At 42.6% G+C, this 27,785-nt stretch overlaps 1 protein-coding gene and 1 pseudogene across 2 annotated transcripts in view; both read left to right on the top strand.

The window, feature by feature from the left end:
- BIVM (basic, immunoglobulin-like variable motif containing) overlaps nt 1-27,785 on the top strand; it is a 69,787-nt gene that overhangs the window by 6,469 nt on the left and 35,533 nt on the right. The window contains exons 2-8 of one of the 2 annotated variants that reach the window (XM_070380763.1): nt 3,495-4,092; nt 7,843-7,969; nt 11,654-11,749; nt 12,247-12,351; nt 12,565-12,659; nt 26,750-26,882; nt 27,501-27,587. In XM_070380763.1, the coding sequence (XP_070236864.1) occupies nt 3,618-4,092; nt 7,843-7,969; nt 11,654-11,749; nt 12,247-12,351; nt 12,565-12,659; nt 26,750-26,882; nt 27,501-27,587 (1,118 nt within the window). In that variant the 5' untranslated portion in view covers nt 3,495-3,617. The remainder of the gene's footprint in view (nt 1-3,494; nt 4,093-7,842; nt 7,970-11,653; nt 11,750-12,246; nt 12,352-12,564; nt 12,660-26,749; nt 26,883-27,500; nt 27,588-27,785) is intronic. The other variant, XM_070380762.1, reaches the window with a different exon arrangement.
- Nucleotides 23,816-26,297, top strand: LOC102288109 (serine/threonine-protein kinase 24 pseudogene; annotated as a pseudogene).

The raw sequence follows: 27,785 nt of genomic DNA, 5'->3' as shown, positions 1-27,785 counted from the left end.
CCACCAGGGAAGCCCTACCCAGAGCTTCTTTTTGAATCTTCCTCTACTGTCACATCCGGAGAAGGCAATGGCACCCCACTCCAGTACTCTTGCCTGGAAAAATCCCATGGACGGAGGAGCCTGGTAGGCTGTAGTCCATGGGGTCACTAAGAGTCAGACTCGACTGGGCGACTTCACTTTCACTTTTCAGTTTCATGCATTGGAGAAGGAAATGGCGACCCTTTCCAGTGTTCTTGCCTGGAGAATCCCAGGGACAGGGGAGCCTGGTGGGCTGCCGTCTATGGGGTCGCACAGAGTCGGACACGACTGAAACGACTTAGCAGCAGCAGCAGCTACCATCACATCAGGAGATGAGGAAGAAGGAAAAACCGGCAAAGCTTCCTGTCGAGAGATCCGCTACTCTTAGGATTTCTTGACCAAAAAGCAAAAAACCCGTGGAGGTTCCGCCTTTGGCAATGAAGCTCCCGCCAAACCAGCCCTCCTCCTGCAAATAACTGAACTCTGCATAAAGTACTAAAAAAAATCACTGTCCGAAAGGTATGACTATGGAGGAAGCATTCCTTCAAAAGAAAGAAAATAAAATCTTCCCTAGGATATGTGGGGGCTTTCCTGGTGGCCCAGACAGTAAAGAATCCGCCTGCAATGCGGGAGACCTGGGTTCGAGCCCTGGGTTGGGAAGATCTGCTGGAGGAGGGCATGGCAACCCACTCCAGTATTCTTGCCTGGAGAATCCCGTGGACAGAGGAGCCTGGTGTGCTACAGTCCATGGAGTTGCAAAGAGCTGGACAGGACTGAGCGACTACGCACAGCACACAGGATGTGTGGGGTCCTCCTTGTGTGGAGCTCTGTTTCATAAATTCCATGAGGGACATGCAGTAGCTGTGCTGGTTTCTTCTCAGAGACTCCAGGGCTCTTGTGGGAACCATCTTCTATGATTGCTTGTCGCTTCTGTTGTTCAGTTGCTCAGTCGTGTTCGATTCTTTGCGACCCCATGGACTGCAGCACGCCAGGCTTCCCTGTCCTTCACTATCTACCAGAGTTTGCTCAAAGTCATGTCCATTGAGTCGGTGATGCCATCCAACCATCTCATCTTCTGTTGCCCCCTTCTCCTCCTGCCTTCAATCTTTCCCAGCATCAGGTCCTTTCCAATGAATAGTTTTAATTTATTTTTTAATTGAAGGATAATTGCTTTACAGACTCCAGTGTCTTAATCATCGGTTTTTGTTATTCAGTATTTGAGGATGGGTTTTATTATAATCATTTTCCTGTAACCTGGGAAAACTATTCTCATTTCTAGTTTTTCAAGTAAGTGAAGGGGCAGAGACGATAACTGGTCACATTCCAACTGGTAACCCAGGGTGGGTTTTATCTGTGACGTGGTCCCCAGGAAGGTGGGCTCACTCTGCTCCGGCACTTGCTTCAGGGCATCTCCCATACCACCTGGAATGGTTTGATTCACCAAGGTCTTCCTTTTGTTTAAATCTTCAACTTCCTCAGATAACCTCGGTTGTTATTAAAGTTTGTTTTCTTCGCCAAAGGCTAGGTGTATGCCTGAAACTCAGTTTTTCCTGAGACTGATCAGAAGTTAGTTACTACGGGCTATAATTCATTGTGGTGATGCATGTAGAGTTTTGAGATGTGACACGACTGAGTGACTGAACTGGACTGAACTGAACTGATACACCATGAGTGTGTGCGTGCTAAGTTGCTTCAGTCGTGTCTGACTCTATGTGACCCTATAGAGTGTAGCCCTCCAGGCTCCTCTGTCCATGGGATTCTCCAGGCAAGAATACTGGAGTGGGTTGCTGTGCCTTCCTCCAGGGGATCTTCCTGACCCGGGGATCCAATCCCAATCTTCTACGGCTCCTGCCTTACAGGCAGATTCTTTACCACTGAGCCACCAGGGAAGCTTATATACCATACAATTCACTTACTTATTTATATCTATCTATTTATGTTCATTTCTTTATTACTTATTTTGGGAGAGCACACAGAGAAACAGTTTAAGACAGAAACAAGGCAGTGATACACACCCAGAGAGAAAAGGGTGTGGGCGTCTTCTCTAATGAGGAGGAGCCCGGTGCACCTGTTTAAAGTGTACAATTCAGTGGCTCTTACTCCATTCACAAAGTTGTGCATTCATCATCACAATCAGGGAATATTTTCATTCCTCCAGGAAGAAACCCCATCACTGCCAATCCCCTTTCACCTCACAAGCCCTTGCTGCTGCTGCTGCTGCTAAGTTGCTTCAGTTGTGTCCAACTCTGTGCGACCCCATAGATGGCAGCCCACCAGGCTCCCCTGTCCCTGGGATTCTCCAGGGAAGAACACTGGAGTGGGTTGCCATTTCCTTCTCCAATGCATGAAAGTGAAAAGTGAAAGTGAAGTTGCTCAGTCATGCCCGACTCTTAGCGACCCCATGGACTGCAGTCCACCAGGATTTTCCAGGCAAGAGTACTGGAGTGGGTTGCCATTGCCTTCTTAGGTAATCCCTAATCTAATTTCTGTCAGTGTAGCTTTTCCCAGTCTGAGCATTTCATGTAAAAGGAGTTACACACTCTCTGGTCCTTTGTCACTGGTCTTTACTCAGCATAATGCTTTCAAGGTTCACCCATGTTGTAGCATGGATCAGTATTTGGTTTCTTCTTATTGTCCAATAGTATTTCATCATATGGATAGACTACATCTTATTTATCCAATCATCAATTGATGAGAATTGGGTAGTTTCCTTTTTTTTTTTTTTTAAGCTATTATGAGTAGTACTGCTCTGGACGTTTGTGTGGACAGACGTCTCCAGTTCTCTTAGATATATTCCGAGGAGTGAAATTGCTGGATCATATGCTAACTTCATGTATAACGTTTAAGGAGCTGTTTTCCAAAGTCATTGGAGCATTTTGCATTTCCACCAGCATTGTATGAGGGTTCCAGTTTCTCCGCTTCCTCCTCGATCCTTATGATTATCTGTCTTTTTGATTCAAGCCGCCTGGATCAGTATGAGGTAGTATCTTACTGTGGCTTTGATCTGCATTTCCATGAAGGCTAGTGATGCATATATTTTTATGTGCTTATTGATCATTGCTACATCATCTTTGGAGAAATGACTGTGCAGATATTTTGCCCATCTTTAAATGGAGTCATTGGTCTTTTTATTATCCTATTTGTTGTTCAGTCGCTAAGTCATCTCCGACTCTTTGCGACCCCATGGACTGCAACCTGCCAGGCCTCCTTGTTCCTTACTATCTCCTAGAGCTTTCCCAAGTTCATGTCCACTGAATCAGTGATACTATCCAACCATCTCATCCTTTATTATCCTAAAGCATCATTTAAAAATAATTTTTAACCAGACAGATGGTCAGTGACCACAACTTAAGTGCACAGTAGTTGTGAAATAAATATTTATCGAATGAAGGCCTGTGAAACACTTAGAATATGTGTTTGCATTTTGCAGTGTCTAGTGGGTTGTTGATCTTTCTGTCTCCTCCCTCTTTCCTTAGGAGCCCATTTTTGCAGCTCTCACGTTTTTGCAGAATGCTGTAAACAATTGTCACAGCTGTTTCTCAAGAAATAGAAAGCGTGGCACCCTCTTCCTCACAACAGAACTTTCATAGTTGCGTTCAATGCCTAACGTTGCAGAAGCAGAAGGGGCAGATGATTCTGGAAATGGTGAGCACAAATCCGAGAGAAGGTCTCCTGAAGAAAGCCTGCAAGGTGCTGTTCAATCTTTCTGCACCCGTGCCTCCGGAGAACCCCTGGGTCCCAGAGGAGATGGTCATTATCCGTGGAGCTGTCCAGTGACCCACACTCGGGAGAAGATTTATGCCATCTGCTCAGACTATGCCTTTCTCAACCAGGCCACCTCAATCTATAAAACTCCAAATCCAGCCCGTTCTTGCCAATCCGATAGTACCTCTTTATCTGTGGCAAATAATTCCTCAAGGTACATTGGCATCTCGGCCAGTACGTCGGACATCATCTACAATGAAGAAAACAGCTTGGAGAACTTATCCAACAGCCTGGGCAAGCTACCTCTCGCATGGGAAATTGATAAATCTGAATTTGATGGAGTGACCACGAATTTGAAACACAAATCAGGTGAGGAAGGAGCCTGGATGTTCCCAAGTGAAAATAAGGAGAAAACAAGCAATATCACTTGTTTAAACTTGCAATTAGGCATATTTTCTTGCAGTACAGGAGACCCAGTTCAGGAAGATCCCCTGGAGAACGGAATGGCAACCCAGATCCCCTGGAGAACAGAATGGCAACCCACTCCAGTATTCTTGCCTGGAGAATCCCCATGGACGGAGAAGCCTGGTGGGCTACAGTCTGTGGAGTCACAAAAAGATGGGCACGACTGAGTGACTAACACTTTCATTGTGTTGTTTTTCATTATCAACTCAGGTCAGTCGCTCAGTCGTGTCCAGCTTTTTGCAGCCCCGTGGACTGCAGCATGCCAGGCTTCCCTGTCCATCACCAGCTCCCGGAGCTTGTGCAAACTCATGGCCACTGAGTTGGTATTTCATTATAGTTTTTAAAAATAACCTTGGGGGTAAGACACTTAGTTCATTAATGTGTTGCCATTGGAAATTTCAAACTTAACCCTTGTGTTTTGAGAGCTTGGGCCAAATCTAAGAGTGCTGTTAAACAGAAGTATTACAGATTAAGTACGCAGTAGTTTAGAAATGGGTAATGAGGTGGCTAGAATAACATAGTATTTCTGTTTCACAGCGATGTGAATTCATATTTCCCAATTAAGCATCTAGTTTTCTTTGTGACTATATAACAGTCTGACTTTTGTGTTGTTAAAAAGTTTTGAGCACTCAGCGGGGTGTCCAGGTGCCACGGAGTAGGTTATGCACTGCACAATGTGAGGGGGTGCAGAGTAGTCTTCACTTTAGCAATGTGGTAGGTCTGGAGCACATCCTAATGCCCTTCCTGTCTTTCTTTGGAACTCACAGTAAGACTGGAATTTTTTGAGGTAGGTCCTGTTATCTTCATTTTATAGGTGAAGGAATGGAGGCATAGAGGGGATAAATTTTGGGATACACTTGCACAGCTAGAAAGAGGCAGTAGTCAAGTTCGTATTATTTCTTGGCTTTTCGGATCATTTTGTAACATCTCTGTCGATCTGCTCGTTCATTGACAAAATCAACTTGTTTCACAGAATGTTTTGTAAATTTGTAATTCTTGGGGAGTCATCAGAATTTTACTTTGTGTCTCTATTTGTGGGTGATTGGTCTATAATTTTTTTTTTTGGTGATATCTGTTCAGGTCTCCTAAGCCGTGTTGGGAAGTGCTCTTTCTTCCTGTTTTCTGAGGGGTTTTCAGAGGGCTGATTGCAATCTCTAAGCACGATTGTAGAGCTGTCTTGCGTGTGCTGTGTGTGCTAAGTCGCTTCAGTTTGTGTCTGTCTCTTTGTGAGCTTATGGACTGTAGCCCGTCAGGCTCCTCTGTCCATGGGATTCTCCAGGCAAGAATACTGGAGTGGGTTGCCATGCCCTCCTCCAGGAGACCTTCCTGACCCAGGGATCACACCCACATCTCATGTCTCCTGCATTGGCAGGCAGATTCTTTGCCACTAGTGCCATTGGGAAGTGTTCTTGCATCCTGTTTTCTGAGGGGTTTTCAGAGGGGTAATAACAATCTCTAAATACAGTTATGGAGTTGTCTTGATTCCCATAGATTCTGTCAGTTTAATCTGTGCATTTCATCTACATTGCAAAGGTGTTCACATAAAGCTGTTCTAACAGTTCCTTGTCTCCCTCTAACACCTGTCGGGTCTTCAGTGATAACTCCTTTTCCATCCCTGATGCTGGTAGTTTATGTTCTTTTTTTTTTTTTTCTAGAGGTGGGTGTATCAGCTTTGTTTGTCTTTTCAAATAACCAGCTTTTAGCTTTACTAATTTTCTGAATTGTCTGTTTTTGTTTCATCAATTTATGCTCTTTACTATTTTGTTCCTCTTATTTTGGGTTTACTTTCTTCTTTATTTTCTATCCTCTTGATGCAAAACTTTTGTGTGTAAGTATTAAATGCTCTAAAATTGCTCACCAAGTACTGTTTTGGGGCTTCCCTGGTGGCTCTGATGGAAAAGAATCTGCTTGCAATGTGGAAGACTCAGGTTCGATTACTGGGTCTGGAAGATCCTCTGGGGGAGGAAATTGCATATCACTCCAGTATCTTGCCTGGAGAATCCCATGGACAGAGGAGCCTGGTGGGCTACAGTCCCTGGGGTCACAGAGAGTCAGACACCACCGAGCAACTAACACTTTTACTTCGAGTGCTATTTTTGCTGCAGACCATAGATTTTAATACACTTTATTTTTAACTGTTATTTAATTTGAAATATTTTCCAATTTCCCTTATTATTTCTTCCTTGATAAATACCTTATTTAGAAGTACGCTATGCTATTTCCATATATTTAGGGTTTTTCTAAGTACCAATGTCTAATTTAGTTCCATTAGGGATGGAGGACATATGACCTGTCTTTTTAAATTTTATTAAAGTATAGTTGATTAACAGTGTCTTGCTGTTTCAGATGTACAGCTCAGTGGTTGGGTTATACATATACATATATATTTTTCAGATTCTTTCCCCTTACAAGTTATTACAAATTATTGAGTATAGTTCCCTGTGCTATACAGTAGGTCTTTATGGTTCCAGCTGGTTTTGGGTGCCAGATGGTTTCATTGTAGAGCATCTTGAATGAAGAAAAAGGATCTTTTTCCACGTTTGTTTTCTAAACATGTATCTCTATAATCTCTATTGTCTAATTTATGACTGACTCATGAAAATGAAATATTAGCTTTTATTTAATTTTTATAGCAGATTGATTTTGTTTAAAATGTAATACGTGTGAGAGGTTTTAAACTGCACCTAGCTAGGACTTTCCTGGTGATCCGGTGGTTAAGACTTTGCGCTTCCCATGCAGAGGGCGCGGGTTGGATACCTGGTCAGGGAACTAAGATCCCACATGCGGTGAGATTGAAAATAAAAATAAAGATATAAAGTGCACATAGCTATGTGAAATGTCCATGGTGTTTTAGTGAAACGAGGCTTGGATGTTAATTAATAATATTTTAATTTTTATTATTTTTTGACTGGGTGATCCACTAAATGGAAACAAAAAAGTATAAAAATCAAAGAGTGTAAAAATTCACTTTTGTCTCCCTTTGGTGAGGCTCCCCATTTTCCCTTCCCCTCCGTAGCTAACCACTGTGTTGTCTTTTGTGTCTTTTGGAGAATGTGTGTGGTGTCTGGGTGTCTGTCTGTGCACACATATATCTACTTGCACAGAAAGGAGACTTTGTTTCCCATTCTGGCTCCTGGTGCTAAAGTTGCATTTTAATAATGTACTTGTATGCATCATTCTTAATCCACTTTGTGGTCTCTGGAGGCCTGGAGCTATTTTTAAACATCACATCATCAGATTATTGGATCTGCTGCTTTTACTTTCTCAGCAGAGTAACGTTAATGTGGTTTTATTGTTTTATAGAAAGGATTCATTTTCTGGAAATTGGTCTCGTTAAATATTTTACCGTTGCTAATTTGGTTTTCTAAATGTGGCTAAGCATTTTGTGATTGATTCTTTTGCTAGCTAAGTGACTAGCCCAAGGATTAAAACATAACAACCTGATAGGAAATAACATTCATGGTTCTTTAAATGTATTTTTATTCTCTATCCCTTTCTTTAAGGCAGAGGGTATTCTTGAAGATACATACAGTTTTGAATATGTTTGTGAATAGCATTTTTAGACCTAGCTACTTTGATATTTGTTGCATAATTAGTTGTATTGTTTTGGGAGCTTACTTCATCTTACCTCATTTTTATACTCTTGTGTTCCAGGCAATGGAAAGAAGCAAGTTTCTAAGAAAAAAACTTCAGATAAGAAAGGAAGACATCAAAGGGAGTGGCCTCAGTATTCTCCTCTTGAAGATATTAAGCAGCGGAAAGTATTAGACCTCAGACGATGGTAACTGCTAAAAATTGACCTTTTTTGCCTAATCACAGTACCACTGTCATACCTAATGTAGTTAACAAATATTTCCTTAGTATCTCATTTTTGGGCTTCCCTGGTAAAGTGGTAAAGAATCCACGTGCCAACATAGGAGATGCGCATCAGGAAGATCCCCTGGACAAGGAAATGGTAACCCAGTCCAGAATTCTTCCCTGGAAAATACCATGGACAGAGGAGCCTGGAGGGCTCCAGTTCACGGGGTCCTAAAGAGTCGGACACGACTGAGCTACTGAGCACACACAGCGGTCCTTGTAAACTGGAAGTTAGATGTAAAGACATGATTAGATTCTGGTTGAATACTTGGGGGCAAGAACACTGTCTTGGTGACCTTGTGTCCTTCATACTGTATCCGATCAGAAAGTATGTGGAGTCTGCTCATTCGGGATTCGAGCTTCTAAGAGTGATCCCTGGAATAAGGGGGCCACAGCCTCAGCCACACTGTCAGGTCCCTTTCTTCCCTTTGCCGCCATCAGGTCATTACACTGTTGACAGTGGCTTTGAGCTAACATCTAGACAGCCATCAACTTTTCACCTAGTGGTTTTAACCAAACCCACTGATGACCCCTGCCTGAATCCTGTTATAAAATGGTGATTTTTCAAAATTCTCTCATTTCTTCTGCCTTTACTAACTGCTGCTGCTGCTAAGTCACTTCAGTCGTGTCCAACTCTGTGTGACCCCATAGACGGCATCCCACCAGGCTCCCCCGTCTCTGGGATTCTCCAGGCAAGAACACTGGAGTGGGTTGCCATTTCCTTCTCCAATGCGTGAAAGTGAAAAGGGAAAGTGAAGTCGCTCAGTCGAGTCGACTCTTAGCAACCCCATGGACGGCAGCCTACCAGGCTCCTCCGCCCATGGGATTTTCCAGGAAAGAGTACTGGAGTGGGGTGCCATTGCCTTCTCCGGCCTTTACTAACTGGCATTCCTTTAATGAGAACATCTTCCACTTAGCAGCTGGGACTATTTGGCGGCCATAACATAGAGTTCCTATTCTAAAGAAAAGGGTGTTTAAGTCATGATAGTTTTTAGGTACTGCTAACCTGTGATTTGAGGTTTTAAAAATTCTTTTGTGTGATGTTTTAGAAATATTAGATTTCTTTCTCTTATTCTATAAATATTTCTATAAATATTAGATGCTTTGCTGTGGGCTGAGTACAGAGAGGCAGAAAACAGGGCTTTATTCTCCAATCTAGTTGAGAAGAGACAAAAATGTAAAATATCTCAGGAACTTGGTCAGATGGTAGGTGGGAATAAACAACCAACCTGAGAGGAGGTGATGATCACTGAAATGCTTCACTGAGAAGCTGGGGCTTAAGAAAGGAAAACGAGGGGGTAGAGGGTCTAAAGGTCTTTGAATGGATGGTAGGAAAGTGTCTGGCAGGTTGGTAATGAGGAGTAGACTGGTCTGTCTGAAGTGAGGTTCAGAGCAGCTAAGAAACTTACCCAAGATCACATGGCAAATACATGATTGAAACTGAAGAGAATTGGACTCCAGAGTCTTTGTTCTTTCTTTATAACACCTTTCAAAGTCTATTGCCTGGATGTCAGGTTAAGGATTTCGAACTTTTTTCCGGGGTAGAGATAATCCACTGATGCTTTCTTAACAAAAGCATATTTTACAAAGCTAAACTGGTAGACTGTATTGAAGAAGTGACACAGATAAAAAACATTAATTTTAGTTTCTTTGGAGTGAGGTTTTATGCATTTTGTTCTGAATCCTTTTGACTTAGGATTTGTTATAACCACATATATGAGTAATTATTCTTAATAGTGTAACATGTAAGGCCATAAAGATTTGGATGAGGAAAGATAGATGTGAGAAATAATCTAAGGGGAAAAATTACCTGGATGACAAGTGTATTTCCTGGAGAATGTTACAAGGTTAGAGATGGAATGGAAAGACCCACAGAATGTCAGTAAAAGTTTTAAGCTGGTCATGAACAAGACTGGTAAACAAGTTTGGACTGATGAAGAAGTATGAAAAATCTTAACAGTCCCTAAGCTTGATCTTAAGGATTTAGTGTATAAGATGGAGGAGGGAGATTGAACCATGAGAGTAAGGTCTTTTTACTCCACTCCTTCCCTCAAACCCATGAAAACAATAACAAGAAAATGAAAAACAGGAAATCCTCTATCTTCCCTGAAACAAAGAAATAGCAACATCCCCAAACCATCAGCTCTAATACATAGTCATCAGATCCCATACATTCTGTATTAACAGAGAGGAGATACTGAGACCTCATAGACTACTGCTGGCCTCGAACAATGCAGGTTGCTCTACATTTCAGGTGACAGCCCCGAACCATTTGGTGACTCTGTTAAATCTAGGGTTATGAGCCGTGGATTGAGAGGGGAAGAATCTGAGTTCTTTCAGGAGGTCCAGGTCAGCACTACAGAAATGCAGGGAGGATTGCAGGGGAAGACACTGTGCTGATTACTACCTGATTATCTTACCCCCTGTATGCCAGCTGAGGACACTGCCTCTAGGGATTTACAGGAAAGGTGGTGCTTACAGGAGGGCAGCACAGGCCACACACTTCCTAATTTCAAAACTTATTACAGAGCTACAATAACCAAGATGGTGTGGTACCAGCATAAACACAGACATAGATCAATGGAACAGAATTGAGCTTAGAAATAAACATTCACACAAATAGGCAAATAATCTTCTGCAAAGGTGTCGAGACCACAAGATGGGGAAAGGACAGTCTCTTTGGAAAAGAGTGCTGTGATATCCATGTGAAAAAGAATGAAACTGGACCCTTACTTCACATCATACACAAAAATTAACTCAAAATTGGTTAAAGACCTAAATGTAAGACCTAAAGCTATAAGATCCTAGAACATAGGGGACGATCTTCATGACTTTGGATTTGGCAGTGATTTCTGGAGTATGACACGAAAAGCACAGGTAGCAAAAGCAAAAATAGACAAATGGGACTACGTCAAACTTAAACATTGCTGTGCACCAAAGGAAACAATCAACAAAGTGAAAAGGGAGCCTACAAGCTGGGGGAAGACGTTTGCAGATCATGTATCTGATAGGGGATTGATATCCAGACAATATAAAGAATTCTTACAGCTAAAGTTGCTAACAGTCATACACGTAGCTCAACTAGGAGTTTGCATTGAAATTTTAGGAGCTGGCATCTAAATTTATATATCTGTAATTTTTTCCATTCATTTGGGTAACATTCAGTTTAACTAGTCATACTTAGCCATCATTCTTAAAAAGCATGATTTATTGTTATGCATTTACAATGCATGCATGCTCAGTCATGTCGCACTCTTTGCAACTCTATGGACTAAAGCCCTTCAGGCCTCTCTGTCCATGCGATTTTCCAGGCAAGGATACTGGAGCGGGTTACCATTTCCTCTGCCAGATCTTCCCGACCCAGGGACTGAACGTGCATCTCCTGAGCTGCTGCACTGCCCGGAGTGTTCTTTACCATTTGAGCCAGTTATGCATTTATAATGTGTTTAACAAATATGAAAATACTTTAAATGAATGAATATTTAACATTGGTTTGAATGATCAAAGTTTTCATTATGCTCACATGCTCAGTTGCCATGAGTGTTCTGTTTTTATATGCGTATTTTGTGTTTATTCAAGTGAAGAAAACAGTCTTTTACTTTTTCAGGTACTGCATAAGCCGACCGCAATATAAGACTTCTTGTGGCATCTCCTCATTAGTTTCTTGTTGGAATTTCTTGTATAGCACAATGGGAGCTGGAAAGTAAGTTTGATAAGCTATCTCTAAACTCCAAATTCAGAAGTTCTTTGGTGTTGCTTTTGCTATGATGGAAGATTTTGAAATATGGAATAATGAAAGATTTTTAAAAATATTCTTTAAAAAATGTATTTATTGATTGATTGCATCGGGTCTTAGTTGCGATGCACAGACTTAGTTGTCCTGCAGAATGTGGGATCTTAGTTCCCTGACCAGGGATCGAACCCACATCCCCTGCATTGCAGGTGGATTCTTAACCACTGGACTGCCAGGGAAGTCCCTATAATGGGAGATTTTTAAGAACAGATTTTTTAGAAATTGGGGGAAAACTGCCATATTTTGTTGGAAACCTTTTAGCTAAAAATAAATGTAGGCATTGTTTTTGATAAGATAAAAATTTAAAATGTTAATAAAACTGTTTGCAAATGAGACAGTAACATTGAGACAGGTTGCATTTGCATATGATGGAAATTGTCAAATGAAAAGCCGTATTTCTTTTGTAGTCTTCCACCCATCAGCCAGGAAGAAGCTTTACATATTTTGGGCTTTCAGCCTCCATTTGAAGATATTAGGTTCGGCCCCTTCACTGGAAATACGACACTTATGAGGTATGAAACCTGTGTTTAGAGGAAGACCTTATTTCTAGTTCTGCAAAATAATAATTCTGTAGGTGTGCATTGATAGTAAACCATGTATCTGACTGTTCAAACCCAACTTCTGATAGATATGCCAGGCTTGGGCTCTGCCCGAGTTTTACTGAAATTGGAATAGCACTTTCTTTGGAATTGTTGCTATGAGTGAGTGTTCTTGTTATTTTTCAGGTGGTTTAGACAAATTAACGACCACTTCCGTGTAAAAGGATGCTCATATGTTCTATATAAGCCTCATGGGAAGAATAAAACAGCTGGAGAAACTGGTAAGTAAATACATAGAAGATTTACACACACACACACTAAGTAAATACATAGAAGATTTACACACACCCATACACACACACACACACACACACACACAGGTATATGCTTTAGGATTTATCTCAAAGATTGGTTTTGATTCATGGGATATGCTGTAAACTCAAAATACAGTCTATCACTCTATCTAAGAGGAAATCATAATAGATAATATTAATATAGGGTACTTTTCAATGTACAGCTTAATATTTTTTAGTTCTTTCCCTCTTTGAATGTAGAACTTTTAAAATTTTATGGCATGTCATAAACACTGCTTTAGCACGGTGTGTTTTTTGGGCCCATGGGGTGTGTGTGTGAGAGAGAGGGAGAGAGAGAGCTTGCTGCTACTAAAATCCTTTCAGGAAGCAGCATGGAATTTGCACTTCCTCTTTCTGAAAGGGAATGCAAGGATTTTAGAATATTTGTTGTTAGAGTGGCATAAAAATATATAACAACAGGACAATGAACTGTGAAAGTGACACAGTTCTGTTATAAAAGGATCTTGGTTGTTACAGAGAATAATGCAGCCGATTCGAAGGATTGTGTTAGTTATGTGCTAGTTAAATAATTTGAATTATTTGAACATTTCCATTTTTAAAATTTCACAATCACCTTTTGAATTTATGATCAGAAACCTGCAACACAGTGTTAGAGAAAATGTTCTTCCGACACTTGCCAAAAGGGTAAGGAAGACTATTGAAGACTGTTGTAATGGGGAACTGGGTCATGGAGAGCAATCGGGTTCAACCTGAAACAACAAACCAACTCTCAAAGCGAGGGTTCCATGGATGGAAGGTTATTAAGAAGAGACATCAAGGGTCCTTGCTGAACCAGTCTAACAGGTCTTATCTCAGGCAGTCTAAGGGTTGGGCTTTAAGAGTGAAGGATAAGGACCTTGATCTGGTATCCGGGTGGGGGATTCTCTCAAGTGACTTTGGCAGAATTTTCGCTAAAACTGGATTCAGCCAGAATGGACACAGAATCCCAAGGTCCAAGCCTAGCTGAGAAGGCTCAGTGATGCCTTACTTGAGGTAGGATATATGTGGGCTCCAAGTTGGGGAATTTACAGTCAGCCTCCTCTTTGCATTTCTTTTTTTTTCATTTTTAAATTTTATTTTATTTTTTAACTTTACAATATTGTATTGGTTTTGCCATATATCAACATGAATCCGCCACGGTATACATGTGTTCCCCATCCTGAACCCTCCTCCCTCCCCATACCATCCCTCTGGGTCGTCCCAGTGCACCAGCCCCAAGCATCCAGTATCGTGCATTGAACCTGGACTGGCGACTCATTTCATATATGATATTATACATGTTTCAATGCCATTCTCCCAAATCATCCCACCCTCTCCCTCTCCCACAGAGTCCAAAAGACTGTTCTATACCTCAGTGTCTCTTTTGCTGTCTCGCATACAGGATTATTGTTACCATCTTTCTAAATTCCATGTATATGCGTTAGTATACTGTATTTGTGTTTTTCTTTCTGGCTTACCTCACCCTGTATAATAGGCTCCAGTTTCATCCACCTCATTAGAACTGATTCAAATGTATTCTTTTTAATGGCTGAGTATTACTTCATTGTGTATATCTACCACAGCTTTCTTATCCATGCATCTGCTCTTGGACATCTAGGTTGCTTCCATGTCCTGGCTATTATAAACAGTGCTGCGATGAACATTGGGGTACACGTGTCTCTTTCAATTCTGGTTTCCTCAGTGTGTATGCCCAGCAGTGGGATTGCTGGATCATAAGGCAGTTCTATTTCCAGTTTTTTAAGGAATCTCCACACTGTTCTCCATAGTGGCTGTACTAGTTTGCATTCCCACCAACAGTGTAAGAGGGTTCCCTTTCCTCCACACCCTCTCCAGCATTTATTGCTTGTAGACTTTTGGATCGCAGCCATTCTGACTGGTGTGAAATGGTACCTCATAGTGGTTTTGATTTGCATTTCTCTGATAATGAGTGATGTTGAGCATCTTTTCATGTGTTTGTTAGCCATCTGTATGTCTTCTTTGGAGAAATGTCTATTTAGTTCTTTGGCCCATTTTTTTATTGGGTCATTTATTTTTCTGGAGTTGAGCTGTAGGAGTTGCTTGTATATTTTTGAGATTAGTTGTTTGTCAGTTGCTTCATTTGCTATTATTTTCTCCCATTCTGAAGGCTGTCTTTTGACCTTGCTTATAGTTTCCTTTGATGTGCAGAAGCTTTTAAGTTTAATTAGGTCCCATTTGTTTATTTTTGCTTTTATTTCCAGTATTCTGGGAGGCGGGTCATAGAGGATCCTGCTGTGATGTATGTCGGAGAGTGTTTTGCCTATGTTCTCCTCTAGGAGTTTTATAGTTTCTGGTCTTACGTTGAGATCTTTAATCCATTTTGAGTTTATTTTTGTGTATGGTGTTAGAAAGTGTTCTAGTTTCATTCTTTTACAAGTGGTTGACCAGTTTTCCCAGCACCACTTGTTAAAGAGATTGTCTTTAATCCATTGTATATTCTTGCCTCCTTTGTCAAAGATAAGGTGTCCATATGTGTGTGGATTTATCTCTGGGCTTTCTGTTTTGTTCCACTGATCTATATTTCTGTCTCTGTGCCAGTACCATACTGTCTTGATGACTGTGGCTTTGTAGTAGAGCCTGAAGTCAGGCAGGTTGATTCCTCCAGTTCCATTCTTCTTTCTCAAGATAGCTTTGGCTATTCGAGGTTTTTTGTATTTCCATACGAATTGTGAAATTATTTGTTCTAGCTCTGTGAAGAATACCATTGGTAGCTTGATAGGGATTGCATTGAATCTATAAATTGCTTTGGGTAGTATACTCATTTTCATTTCTTGACATCAGAGACAGCTGGGCGCCCGTTGAGGAGTTTACACCCAACAAGAAACAGGATAAACAGCCAGTCTTTGTCCCTTACCTCAAGGGCATAATCATGGCCAGGACAAAGAAAGGAAAAAACTCTGTCTGATAAGGGAGACACTACCCAGGCTTCAGCAATATGTGAACCATGAACTTCCTGGTGTTCAAGCTGGTTTTAGAAAAGGTAGAGGAACCAGAGATCAAATTGCCAACATCCGCTGGATCATGGAAAAAGCAAGAGAATTCCAGAAAAACATCTATTTCTGCTTTATTGACTATGCCAAAGCCTTTGACTGTGTGGATCACAATAAACTGTAGAAAATTCTGAAAGAGATGGGAATACCAGACCACCTGATCTGTCTTTTGAGAAATCTATATGCAGGTCAGGAAGCAACAGTTAGAACTGGACATGGAACAACAGACTGGTTCCAAATAGGAAAAGGAGTATGTCAAGGCTGTATATTGTCACCCTGCTTATTTAACTTCTATGCAGAGTACATCATGAGAAACGCTGGGCTGGAAGAAGCACAAGCTGGAATCAAGATTGCCGGGAGATAACCTCACGTATGCAGATGACACCACCCTTATGGCAGAAAGTGAAGAAGAACTAAAAAGCCTCTTGATGAAAGTGAAAGTGGAGAGTGAAAAAGTTGGCTTAAAGCTCAACATTCAGAAAACGAAGATCATGGCATCCGGTCACACCACTTCATGGCAAATAGATGGGGAAACAGTGGAAACAGTGTCAGACTTTATTTTTTTGGGCTCCAAAATCACTGCAGATTGTGATTGCAGCCATGAAATTAAAAGACGCTTACTCCTTGGAAGGAAAGTTATGACCAAGCTAGATAGCATATTCAAAAGCAGAAACATTACTTTGCCAACAAAGGTCCGTCTAGTCAAGGCTATGGTTTTTCTTGTGGTCATGTATGGATGTGAGAGTTGGACTGTGAAGAAGGCTGAGCGCCGAAGAATTGATGCTTTTGAACTGTGGTGTTGGAGAAGACTCTTGAGAGTCCCTTGGACTGCAAGGAGATCCAACCAGTCCATCTGAAGGAGATCAGCCTGGGATTTCTTTGAAAGGAATGATGCTAAAGCTGAAACTCCAGTACTTTGGCCACCTCATGTGAAGAGTTGACTCATTGGAAAAGGCTCTGATGCTGGGAGGGATTGGGGGCAGCAGGAGAAGGGGACGACAGAGGATGAGATGGCTGGATGGCATCACTGACTCGATGGACGTGAGTCTGAGTGAACTCCGGGAGTTGGTGATGGACAGGGAGGCCTGGCATGCTGCGATTCATGGGGTCGCAAAGAGTCGGACACGACTGAGCGACTGAACTGAACTGAACCCATGTGCAGAAAGCTCCTTGGAGTCAAAAGTCAGAAGATAATTCTAGGCCATAATGAGTTGTGCTCCTCCCAGAAGCCTTCTCTTCGAGATCTATCTTGGCTAAGGTGTGTGTGCACATCCCAGGGGATGGTCCTAAAACATATTAACCAGGGGGAGACAAAGCAAGGTGATTGGCCTGAAGTAAGGTCTAGATCTGGAAAACTGCTTCTTTCTAAAGGATTTAAACTTCCCAAAGGCACCACTGTCTCTCTGAGTTCGCCCATGTGCCTTTCCGCATGTACTTTTCCTTTCAATAAACTTTTTACTTTACTCTTTATCTTCTGCCTGGTCGCCTGAATTTGTTCCTGACGAGGCAGGCAAGGCTAGGAACCTTAGCCCTAACTGCTGGCTCCTGTGACCCAGTGGTTAGAGCCCCTGCTTCCAGCTAGCACTCGCTGCTGCTTGCTGCAAGCTGCCGCTTACTGCTGCGTGCATCCGAAATCAAACTGAAGTCTGCTCAAGCAGAGGCTTTGTCAGCAGAGAGAGTACCTGGTTTACCAAGCTCAAGGACTGAACACAGAGTAACGGTAAATAAACAGGGTCTATTTCTGTTGCCTTTTCGCAGGCGTATCCAGCTGCTTTTGAGGCAGGCAGACTTGGAGTCCGCATAGTGATTTCTGCACATACTGGTTCTGTGATCTGAACAAGGTGCTTAAACTCTCCCTCACTGAGCCAGTGTAGACTGTTATCTTACTGAGCCAGTGTGGACCTTGTCTCCATATTTTCACCCCACAGGGTCACTGTGAAGATAAAAGGAGACGTATTTGTAATATACTTAGCCCCTTGCCTGACAGAGTAAGGACTCAATCAATGTTAATTTTATTCTTACTGACTGAGCTCTGTGCAGTGGCAGGGGGCCTTTCTCCATGGAGCCTCCCTGGTCAGGCTCAGACGGTAAAGCATCTGCCTGCCATGCGGGCAACCCAGGTTTGATCCCTGGATCAGGAAGATGCCCTGGAAGAGGACATGGCAACCCACTCCAGTGTTCTTGCCTGGAAAATTCCATGGACAGAGGAGCCTGGTAGGCTGCAGTCCATGGGGTCACAAAAAAGTCGGACACAACTGAGCAACTTCGCTCTCCTTTCCTTACTCCATGGAAAGGGGAGCCTTAAATGTTAATAATTTTTTAATAATGTTAATAATTTTTCCTGTTTCCATGGTGGCTATCAACATAGCCTCTCTAAGTAATTGATCAGGCAATGAAAAACTAAGTGAGGATAGACTTTGCAACACACATCAGTGTTTTTCCTTCGAGGGATAGGCTCTTCTCTCCATCCCTCCTTTTTTTTTTTTTGATGGGAGGAGAGGAATTGTTGCTATAATTTCTTTAAATAAATTTCAATACTGTATTTTCCCAGTTTTGTTCTTGTTTTTACTTTCCCTATTACAAAACTTGAATTATCACTGTGTCTTTTTCTACATGTGTTTTCCTGAAGGATAACTGATCAACTTCCCCCTTGATCTTCCTCTTCAAAGCTCAGTGGTCCTTAGCAAGCCCTGCCTTATATCTGACACTTGGATTTCTCTTAATTTCTGTAATGCTGATCATTTTTGTCTGTTGTTTGGCATTTAGGACGTGCAGCCTCATATGATGTTGCATCTTTTTAATGTGTCTGCCCAGCTCCTTGGTCATAGGGACTTCCCTCACTAACCCTTTGATTCTATGTATGATGCCCTCTGACCTTACCCATGTGACCCTTGGGACTTCTGATTGTATTCCGAGTGGAGAGTGTTAACCTGTGTCGAGCAGAAGTCGTTCCTGTTCCATCTCATTGTAGAAGACAGAGTTGCAGAGATAGGCTTTTCTCGTTTGTCTCTGGAATATTCAGTAGTGAAAACCGTGGCCAGTTGTTAGTGTGCATTAAAAAAAATACTTTGAAATGTATCTTTTGTTTGTTTAGATTTTTTTTGTGGGGTGCCCTGTGGCACAGCATGTGGGATTCCAGTTCCCCAGTCAGAGATTGAGCCCACGCTCCCTGCAGCGCCAGCTCGGAGTCCTAACCACTGGACCACCACAGAAGTCCCATGCTTAGGTTATTTTTAAGGGCCTGTTTTCTTCAACAGGCTTTACATTTTCCTGGTGACTACACTTCTTAGATTTTGGAACTCCCTCTTCTCTGGCTGATTTGCTCATTTCCTATGGGCCTTCAGGAAATGTGAACTGAGCTTGTGCACGCTCAGTCATGTCCAACTCTTTGCAACCTCATGGACTGTGGCCCGCCAGGTTTCACTGTCCGTGGGATTTCTCAGGCAAGAATACTGGAGTGGGTTGCCATTTCCTTCTCCAGGGGAGCTTCCGGACCTGGGTATTGAACCTGTGTCTCTTGAATTGGAAGGCAGATTCTTTCCTACTGAACCACGTGGGAAGCCCTCACTCATGGAATAAAAGCAAAATCCAGGGATTTTAACAAAAATTAACAGATTTGACTGTGAATATGAGTTGAAGCATTTTTTAAGAGCTGTACTTAGTAATGACTCACAAAATTTTGTGCCATAAGTTGTCAACATTAATGTCAAACTATTGGTTCACTTATTATTATTCACTTCCTATTATTGTTACTTATTAGAGTAAAACGTCAAACTGTTGGTTCCCTTAGTTATCAGCTTTTGTGCCAGGAACATCTGGATTCATTTGTTTTTAACAGCTCGCTTGAAAATTACACTAATATTCCTGTATTTCGTTTTTATTCTTCTAATAGATACCTTTGCCCTATCCCGACATAACTACCAGTTAACTGTAGTGTCTCAGTGCATCTTGAGTGGACTGTGCATTTATATTCTGTTTTCCTCATCCTCTGGTTTTCTCCAGTTCTTATTAGACACAAGATCAAATAAATCTTTTCCGTGTGTGGCACTAATATATCCTTTCCTACTTTGGGGTCTCTGTGTAACTTGCTGAAAGCGTCAAGTCCTTTGCACCATCCCAGGCGAGAGCAGATTGGTCTTTTGATGCTGTCCTGCATGTACCAGTTGAATTTAGAAGACTCCAGGGTCTAAGAACCTTGCAGGATGATACTGTGTTGCTAGATTACAAAATCCAGTTCTTGTCTTTGAAGGTATAAAAATACATTTTGATAAGTTCTTTTAGAGTTCTCTGGAGTTCTGTTCTTATAGAATACTCTGACTCAGCAGGCTCACAGAATATCAGAATGCCAATATATTAACTGAGAGTGAGAAATACAGGATCAAAGGCACCAGCGTTTCCTCTACGGCTGCTCAGGACGCGCACTGCTCCTCGCGGGGCAGCGGGCCGGCACGTTCTGGTAGTTTTGCTCTGCTTTCTCTATATCATCCGCATCACGGCTCTGCATTTGGCAGTGGCTGCTGTGTCGCTGAAGTTTCAGATTCTTGATATCCTCTTGACTCCACATCCTGATGTGGTTTAGACCCCACATCAGTCTGAATTTAGTTTCCATCTGTAATGCATTCGTTTGTCTTCTGCTAGGTAGCATCACTGTCTAGGATGACTGCCTTAATGTACTAAGTGATGTGTTTTATTTCAGAAGGTGATCTTTTTCTGACCTTACACTGAATTTCTGGGGGTGTCCTACAAGAGGCCTATGTGCCCTCCATTCTGGACCAGATGATGTGCTCTTCCCTGACTATCTCCCTCCCATGCAGTAGTGTGGTTTTCTCCACATGCTCCTTCCTCTGCGTTGTCAGAATCCTGCCACTTGATTTTGTTCTGTCCTGAATGCCACCCCCTTCTTGATTCCTTAAACACAAGGTACTCTTTCTTCTTTGAATTACACCCCTTTTTTTTTTTTTTTTTGCATTTTTTCCACCCTATATCCAAGTCACCTCTTTTATCTTCTCTACGAGGGCAACTTGAGGTACTATGCATTCCTTGCCTTTTGTTTCCTTATGGTTCCTGATATATTGGGTTGGCCGAACAATTCAGGTTTTCCTGTTACAGAAAACGTCATGATACAGCTTACAGAAAGGCCTGAATGAACTTTTTGGCTAACCCAATAGTTGGTAGCTGTTCATTAATTTGCTTCCTGAATTGAGTGCAGTAAGAATTTCCTGTTAACCTTAGACCAGTGGCTCTCAAGATGTGACCCCTGGATGAATATCAGCATTGTCTGGTAATGTGTTAGACATGCAAATTGTCGGTCCCCACTCCAGACCTACTGGGTCAGTCACCGAGGGGTTAGGTATCAGCAGTCTGTTATTTAACAAGCCCTTCCTGCTCAGGTTTGAGAACTACTGCTGTGGCCTTTCTGGACTTCCCAGGTGGTGCTGGTGGTAAAGCTTGCCAGTGCAGGAGATGTAAGAGACATGGGTTTGATCCCTGGGTCAGGAAGATCCCTGGAGGAGGGCATGGCAACCCACTCCAGTATTCTTGCCTGGAGAATCCCATGGACAGAGGAGCCTGGCGGGCCGCAGTCCATGGGACCACAGAGAATCAGACACAAGTGAATGACTAAGCACAGCACAAATAGTAACCATGGGCTTCCCTGGTGGTGCTAGTGGTGAAGCATCTGTCAATGCAGGAGAGGTGGATTTGATCCCTGGGTCAAGAAGATTTCCTGGAGAAAGAAATGGCAACCCACTCCAGTATTCTTGCTTGGGCAATCACGTGGACAGAGGAGCCTGGCGGGCTACAGTCAATGGGGTCACAAAGAGTTGGACACAAATGAGGTGACTTAGCACGCACACATTGTTACCTTTCTAAAGAGGTGCTATCCCGCTTCTTTATCAGGAGTGTGGTCTTCCATTGATAGGAAGCTCAGTGATTTTTCATTCTGTGCTCAGTTGAGTCCTGGGAATTCTATGGTGGTGCTTCAGGGCTGGTGAGGGGAGAGGAGTGAGCCCGTAGATTCCCTACCTCCTTTTGGGCCACAGTAACAGCTTTGATCCTTTTTATGAACTGGCCAGACATGTAAACTTTCCTTGCAGAAGGTGTTCCATGTCAAAATAAATCTGAAAATTACTGATCTGAATTAGAGGTCAGCAAACAACAGCCCATGAGCACGCAGCAAACAACAGCCCACTTTATTTTATAAATAAAGTTTTATTGGCACATAGACATATCCATTTGCTTACACACGGCCCACGGCTGTTTCTGTCTGTGGCTGCTTTCAGCTACAGCGCCAGAGTTGAGTAGTAGCAAGGGTAATGCCCTGATCCAGGACTTCCCTGGTAGCTCAGATGGTAAAGAATCTGCTTGTCATGCCAGAGACCTGGGATTGATCCCTGGGTCAGGAAGATGCCCTGGAGTAGGAAATGGCAACCCACTCCATTATTCTTGCCTGGAAAATCCCATGGCCAGAGGAGCCTGGGGGGCTATAGTCCATGGAGTTGCAAAGAGTCGGACAAGACTTAGTGACTGAACAACAATAATCTAAGTCCATCAGAACGTTGTCATGTACTTTGAAATAATAACAAAAGATATACCTGAGTAGCATGATCATTACTTCATAGAAGAAAACCCACCTTGTGTCCTCTAGAAAACTAGGACATAGTCTAAGAGTATTTGTAGTAGGTGAAATAGTATGAATATTAATGATGGCAAACTTTCACTTCTATCTCATTTGCCCCTGAATATATTCCAGACATTAATGTGACTCCTATTCATAATCCCAATAAGGAAATCAGCTGTTTTGGATTATATTTGACTTAAGGAGGGAAGTGTGAAATAAAGATTTCCATTAAAAAGTTACAATAAAGTTCTTTCACAGGAAGTTTTAGTTATCTGGGGTAACTTTTTATATGGCATTTTCACAATCTGACAAAGATTTCAAGAGTTCTTCCTAAGCCAGTTATATGTGTAAGAATCTTTAGTATTTACTGGGTTTATGAAGAGTCCAAATCTATTTACATTTGCTTACTATTCTGGAATATATCTACAACCAAGTTCAGCTATGGAAATGAAATACTGATCATCTTCTTAATTTTAGTTCTTAGAATTCATTTAGAACTGTCCTTGGGTGTCGGTTTTTAGTTTGTCTGAGGAACTCAGCCCAAAACAGCAGAAAGATTTATTTATCATTATGAAATAGAGATTGTGGTAGAAAAGATTGCCTTGCATGCAGGAATGCACATAATGAAGTAAAAATCTATGGTGAATCTATGAGTAAAAATCTCCTAGCTGAAACCTTGGAGAAAGAGCTTGAGACAGAAATGTTATGGTCTCCATGGAACTCACAAATTGTGTGTATCTCTGGGGGTTGGGGGTGGGCTCCCACCTTCTTGGCTCTGTTACAGCCATTGACCAGCTGTTCTTGGGCTTCAGCTATTTCAGTGGCCAGAAAGTCCATCAGAAAAGCCATAACTTGGAAATTTTCGTCTACTTCAACAATTTTTAGGATTTCCTGTCTTAATGGGCTATTTGTTCATAAATAATTTAGCTTCTTCCAGGAGATGCAAGTTAATGAAACTTCAGTTAATGGCTTTAAGTATTGAGTGGTGGTTAAAAACTGGTTTCTTATGTAATACTTTTGAAATTACTTTGTAACTAATACAGGCAGCCACTGGAAAGAAACAAGGAGAAGCAGTTATAAGGGGATGCAGTGGTTCACCAGCCAGTTTCTATAAAGATGTTCTTACCACTTGGCTTGTGAAAACCGCTCCTCTAATTTGGGTGATTTTTGTAGAAAGGATTGTAATGTGTATTAATGGGAGAAAGTTTTCATCTTTGGAAATTGTTTGGAGTTTGTATTTGTCCATATACTTCAGTGGTTTCCAAATTGGGATGTTTGCATATGACAGCTTTACAGAGTGATCTCTGTGGTCTGGGAAGAATGAATTAGAATATCTACATTTTAATCTAATTAAAAATTCCTATTTTTGTTTATCTTTTAAATTAGTAGTCAATATACATAGTTTATAAACAAACATGCTTACTTAGAAATTTCTAGGGGCTCGGCCGGCGGTGCGCGCCCCACTCCAGCTCCAGGCGCCAGCGCGCGGGCCCAGGCCGCCGGGTTCCAGCCCAGCAGCAGCGGCGGTAGCAGCAGCAGCAGCGGCGGCCGCTCGCGGGGAGGCCCCGCGCTCCTCGCAGCCCCTCCCCGGCGCGGTGCATGGAGACGAGGTCCGCCGTCCGCCCCTGAGCCCGCCGCCCGGCCCAGGACCCACGGGGGGCTAGGGTGGCCTCGGGCTCCGGCCGGCCGGCCCCCCATCCCCCGCCCCCGGCCGCCCGAGGAGGGCTGCGCGTGGCCCGCGGGCCTCGTCGCCCGCGCGGATCGCCGCGGCCCGGCCGTCCAGTCCCAGGAAGTGGCCGTCCTGACCGCCATGGCTCACTCCCCGGTGCAGTCGGGCCTGCCCGGCATGCAGGACACTAAATTGTGGATAATAATGGAATATCTTGGCGGGGGCTCTGCACTGGATCTCTTAGAACCTGGCCCTTTAGATGAAACCCAGATTGCTACTATATTAAGAGAAATACTGAAAGGACTTGATTATTTGCATTCGGAGAAGAAAATTCACAGAGATATTAAAGCTGCCAACGTCCTGCTCTCTGAACACGGGGAGGTGAAGCTGGCGGACTTTGGAGTGGCGGGCAAGCTGACAGACACCCAGATAAAGAGAAACACCTTCGTGGGCACCCCTTTCTGGATGGCGCCTCAAGTCATCAAGCAGTCAGCCTACGACTCAAAGGCGGACATCTGGTCCCTGGGCATCATGGCCATCGAGCTTGCCAAGGGGGAGCCGCCGCATTCCGAGCTGCATCCCATGAAGGTCCTATTCCTTATCCCAAAGAACAACCCCCCGACGCTGGAAGGGAACTACAGCAAACCCCTCAAGGAGTTCGTGGAGGCCTGTTTGAACAAGGAGCCGAGCTTTAGACCCACCGCTAAGGAGTTACTGAAGCACAAGTTCATAATCCGCAACGCAAAGAAAACATCCTACTTGACCGAGCTCATCGACAGGTACAAGAGGTGGAAGGCCGAGCAGAGCCACGAAGACTCCAGCTCGGAAGACTCCGACACAGAGACGGACACAGACGGCCAGGCTTCCGGAGGCAGCGACTCGGGGGACTGGATCTTCATGATCCGGGAGAAGGATCCAAAGAGTCTGGAGAACGGAGCTCTCCAGCCGTCGGATCTGGAAAGAAACAAGATGAAAGACATCCCAAAGAGGCCTTTCTCCCAGTGTTTATCTACAATTATTTCTCCGCTCTTTGCAGAGCTGAAGGAGAAGAGCCAGGCGTGTGGAGGAAACCTGGGCTCCATCGAGGAGCTGCGCGGGGCCATCTACCTGGCGGAGGAGGCCTGCCCCGGCATCTCGGACACCATGGTGGCCCAGCTGGTGCAGCGGCTGCAGAGATATTCTCTAAGTGGTGGAGGAACTTCATCCCATTGAAATCCCTTTGGCATTTGGGGTTTTGTTTTTCCTTTTATTTTTTTCCTTCTTCACCCTCTTCCTTTTCAAAACTCAACGAGAGCCTTTGCTGACTCCGCTGAAGAGGCGCACCATCGGGGGGCCGTTCCCGCCGCAGGGTCGCCTGTCCAGGGCCCCACAGCCCTTCCCTGCTGGCCTGGGGCCTGATGGACTCCGGATGGGGTGGGGAAGGCCAGCTCCTCCAAGCGATTATTTTATTATTCTCGTTTTTAATTTTAACCATAGTGCACATATCAAGGAAAGTGTCTTTGAAAACAAAAATAAACCCTGAAATGTGTATCTGGGATTATGATAAGGCGACTGAAGAAATGAAACCTCAGGTATCCTGCTTTACGTTGATAAGCACCTCCCCCGCCCCGCCCACCCCCACCCCAGGAGATGGAGAAATCGCTCTGGTGGATCAGTGTACAGACTTGTAAATAGCGTCATTTTTACGGAAAACCCTCTCGGCGTGCATAGGAATCACTGTGCACACATTGGCCAAGTGCTTCTGTAGATACCGTCAGTGGAGTAAATATTTGACAGGCCATAACTTGAGTCTATTGCCTTGCCTTTATTACATGTAAATTTTGAATTATGTGACCAGTGATTTGGGTTTTATTTTGTATCTGCAGGGTTTGCCATTAATAATAATTAAATGCCCCTCTTCGGGAACACTCCCTCTGTTTGTACCTCAGCAAATGCAGATTTTTTTCCTCCTGAGTGCCCTACGACCCCTTCGGTACACTTAGAAGTTGATTTTCCTGTTTTCATCGATGGTACTATTTCTTAGTGTTTTAAATGGAAACATATCGCGCCTCATGAAGCTTTAAATTATTTCAAGTTTGTCCCCGATGAAGCGTCCTTGTCTCACTTTGGCTGGAGCCGCGCCCAGCCCGTGTCCCGCGCCCGCCGGCCCGTCCTCCCAGTAGGGTTTTCTGTTGCACCTTGTAGTGAAACCTGCATATCATCTTTCGAAACCTCAACGTGTCTGAATGCTTTCACGAATAAATTTTGTAACAGGATTTTTGCACAAAAAAAAAAAAAAGAAAGAAATTTCTAGTGACAGATGTATACAATCAGAGAACTTGAGACCCTTGCTATACATACCAAGTATTAACTTTTATAGACAAGCATATGTGTTATTTGAAGGTTTTGGTAATCAAGGACATATTTCAGTTATTTAGTTTGCTATTCAGTTTATCTGAATTTCAGTCTAAAGGGTAAGATTGAAATACATTAATTTTTTAAAAAAATCTATCAATAGTTATTCATTTTTTCCCCAGCAATGTCCATTTGTCCCAAGTAATGTCTTTTCTGCCTTTGAGTCCTTAACTGTTTGTATAATTACTTGTGTGTGTGTATATATATATATATATATATATATATAATTGTATATATAATATACAACATATGTATTGTATAATTGTTTGTATGAAGCATAGACAGTGTTTTATGGTCCCTCAGTTGGTTTGTTTTTGCTTTTTTGTAGCATCTGGGGCCTTGTCGAAGTTAACTCATGGATTGAAAGATGAATCGTTAGCTTATATCTATCATTGCCAAAATCATTATTTTTGTCCAATTGGCTTTGAAGCAACCCCTGTCAAGGCGAATAAAGCATATAGGTAAGCATTTTTATATTTTATGTGCATACTTCACCAGGAAAATATATTGTTGAAAGCATTTATGAAATATTTGGTTCATTAGACATTGGAAGACTTGATGATTTGCTTTCCTTACATCAAGTAAGACTATCCTTTTAAACATTGTAGCTTAATCTTTTGCAGAATTGTGTTTGGTTTATTAGGCTTTTCTCGGGATTCCCTGGTGGCTCCGTGGTAAAGTATCTGCCTGAAATGCAGGAGAGGCAGGTTCCATCCCTGGGTTGGGAAGATCCCCTGGAGAAGGAAGTGGCAACCCACTCTAGTATTCTTGCCTGGAGAATACCATGGACAGAGGAATCTGGTGGGGTACAGTCCATGGGGTCTCAAAAGAGTCAGACACGACTTAGCAAGTAAACAACAACATTTTGTAACAAGGGATCAAGCCCTACCTAATTTATGCTTCCTCTTTAATGGCCTCTGGAGTTTTGTTCAAACCTTAACTCCAGTTCTATTCTAGTACTAATGAATGCTATTTCTGCATAAACTTCAGTGTATGTTTTATCAGTATATAATTAAAGTAATATTTTCAAGAGAGTGAATGACTTTATGAAGCTTACTGTGAATGTATTTTATATCTAGCAGGGGTCCCCTCACACCACAGGAAGTAGAATATTGGATCTTAATTGGAGAATCAAGTAGAAAACATCCTGCTATTCACTGTAAAAAGTATGTTAACCCTTCCCTCTCCACTTTTTTCTCAATTTCTGCTAAAAAGCCTGTTGGAATTTTAATTAGAATAGAATCCATAGAATCCATAGTTTAATTTGGGGAGCATTACATCTGAATAATGTAGAGTTTTCTCTTTATAAACATAGACTGTATCTCCGCTTAATTAGAGCTTTAATTTCTCCTGGCAATGGTATT

Source organism: Bos mutus, chromosome 12 (genome assembly GCF_027580195.1).
Source record: "Bos mutus isolate GX-2022 chromosome 12, NWIPB_WYAK_1.1, whole genome shotgun sequence".
Taxonomy (NCBI): Eukaryota; Metazoa; Chordata; class Mammalia; order Artiodactyla; family Bovidae; genus Bos; species Bos mutus.
Note: the sequence above shows the minus strand (reverse complement) of the source record. Positions and strands in the feature narration are given on the sequence as shown.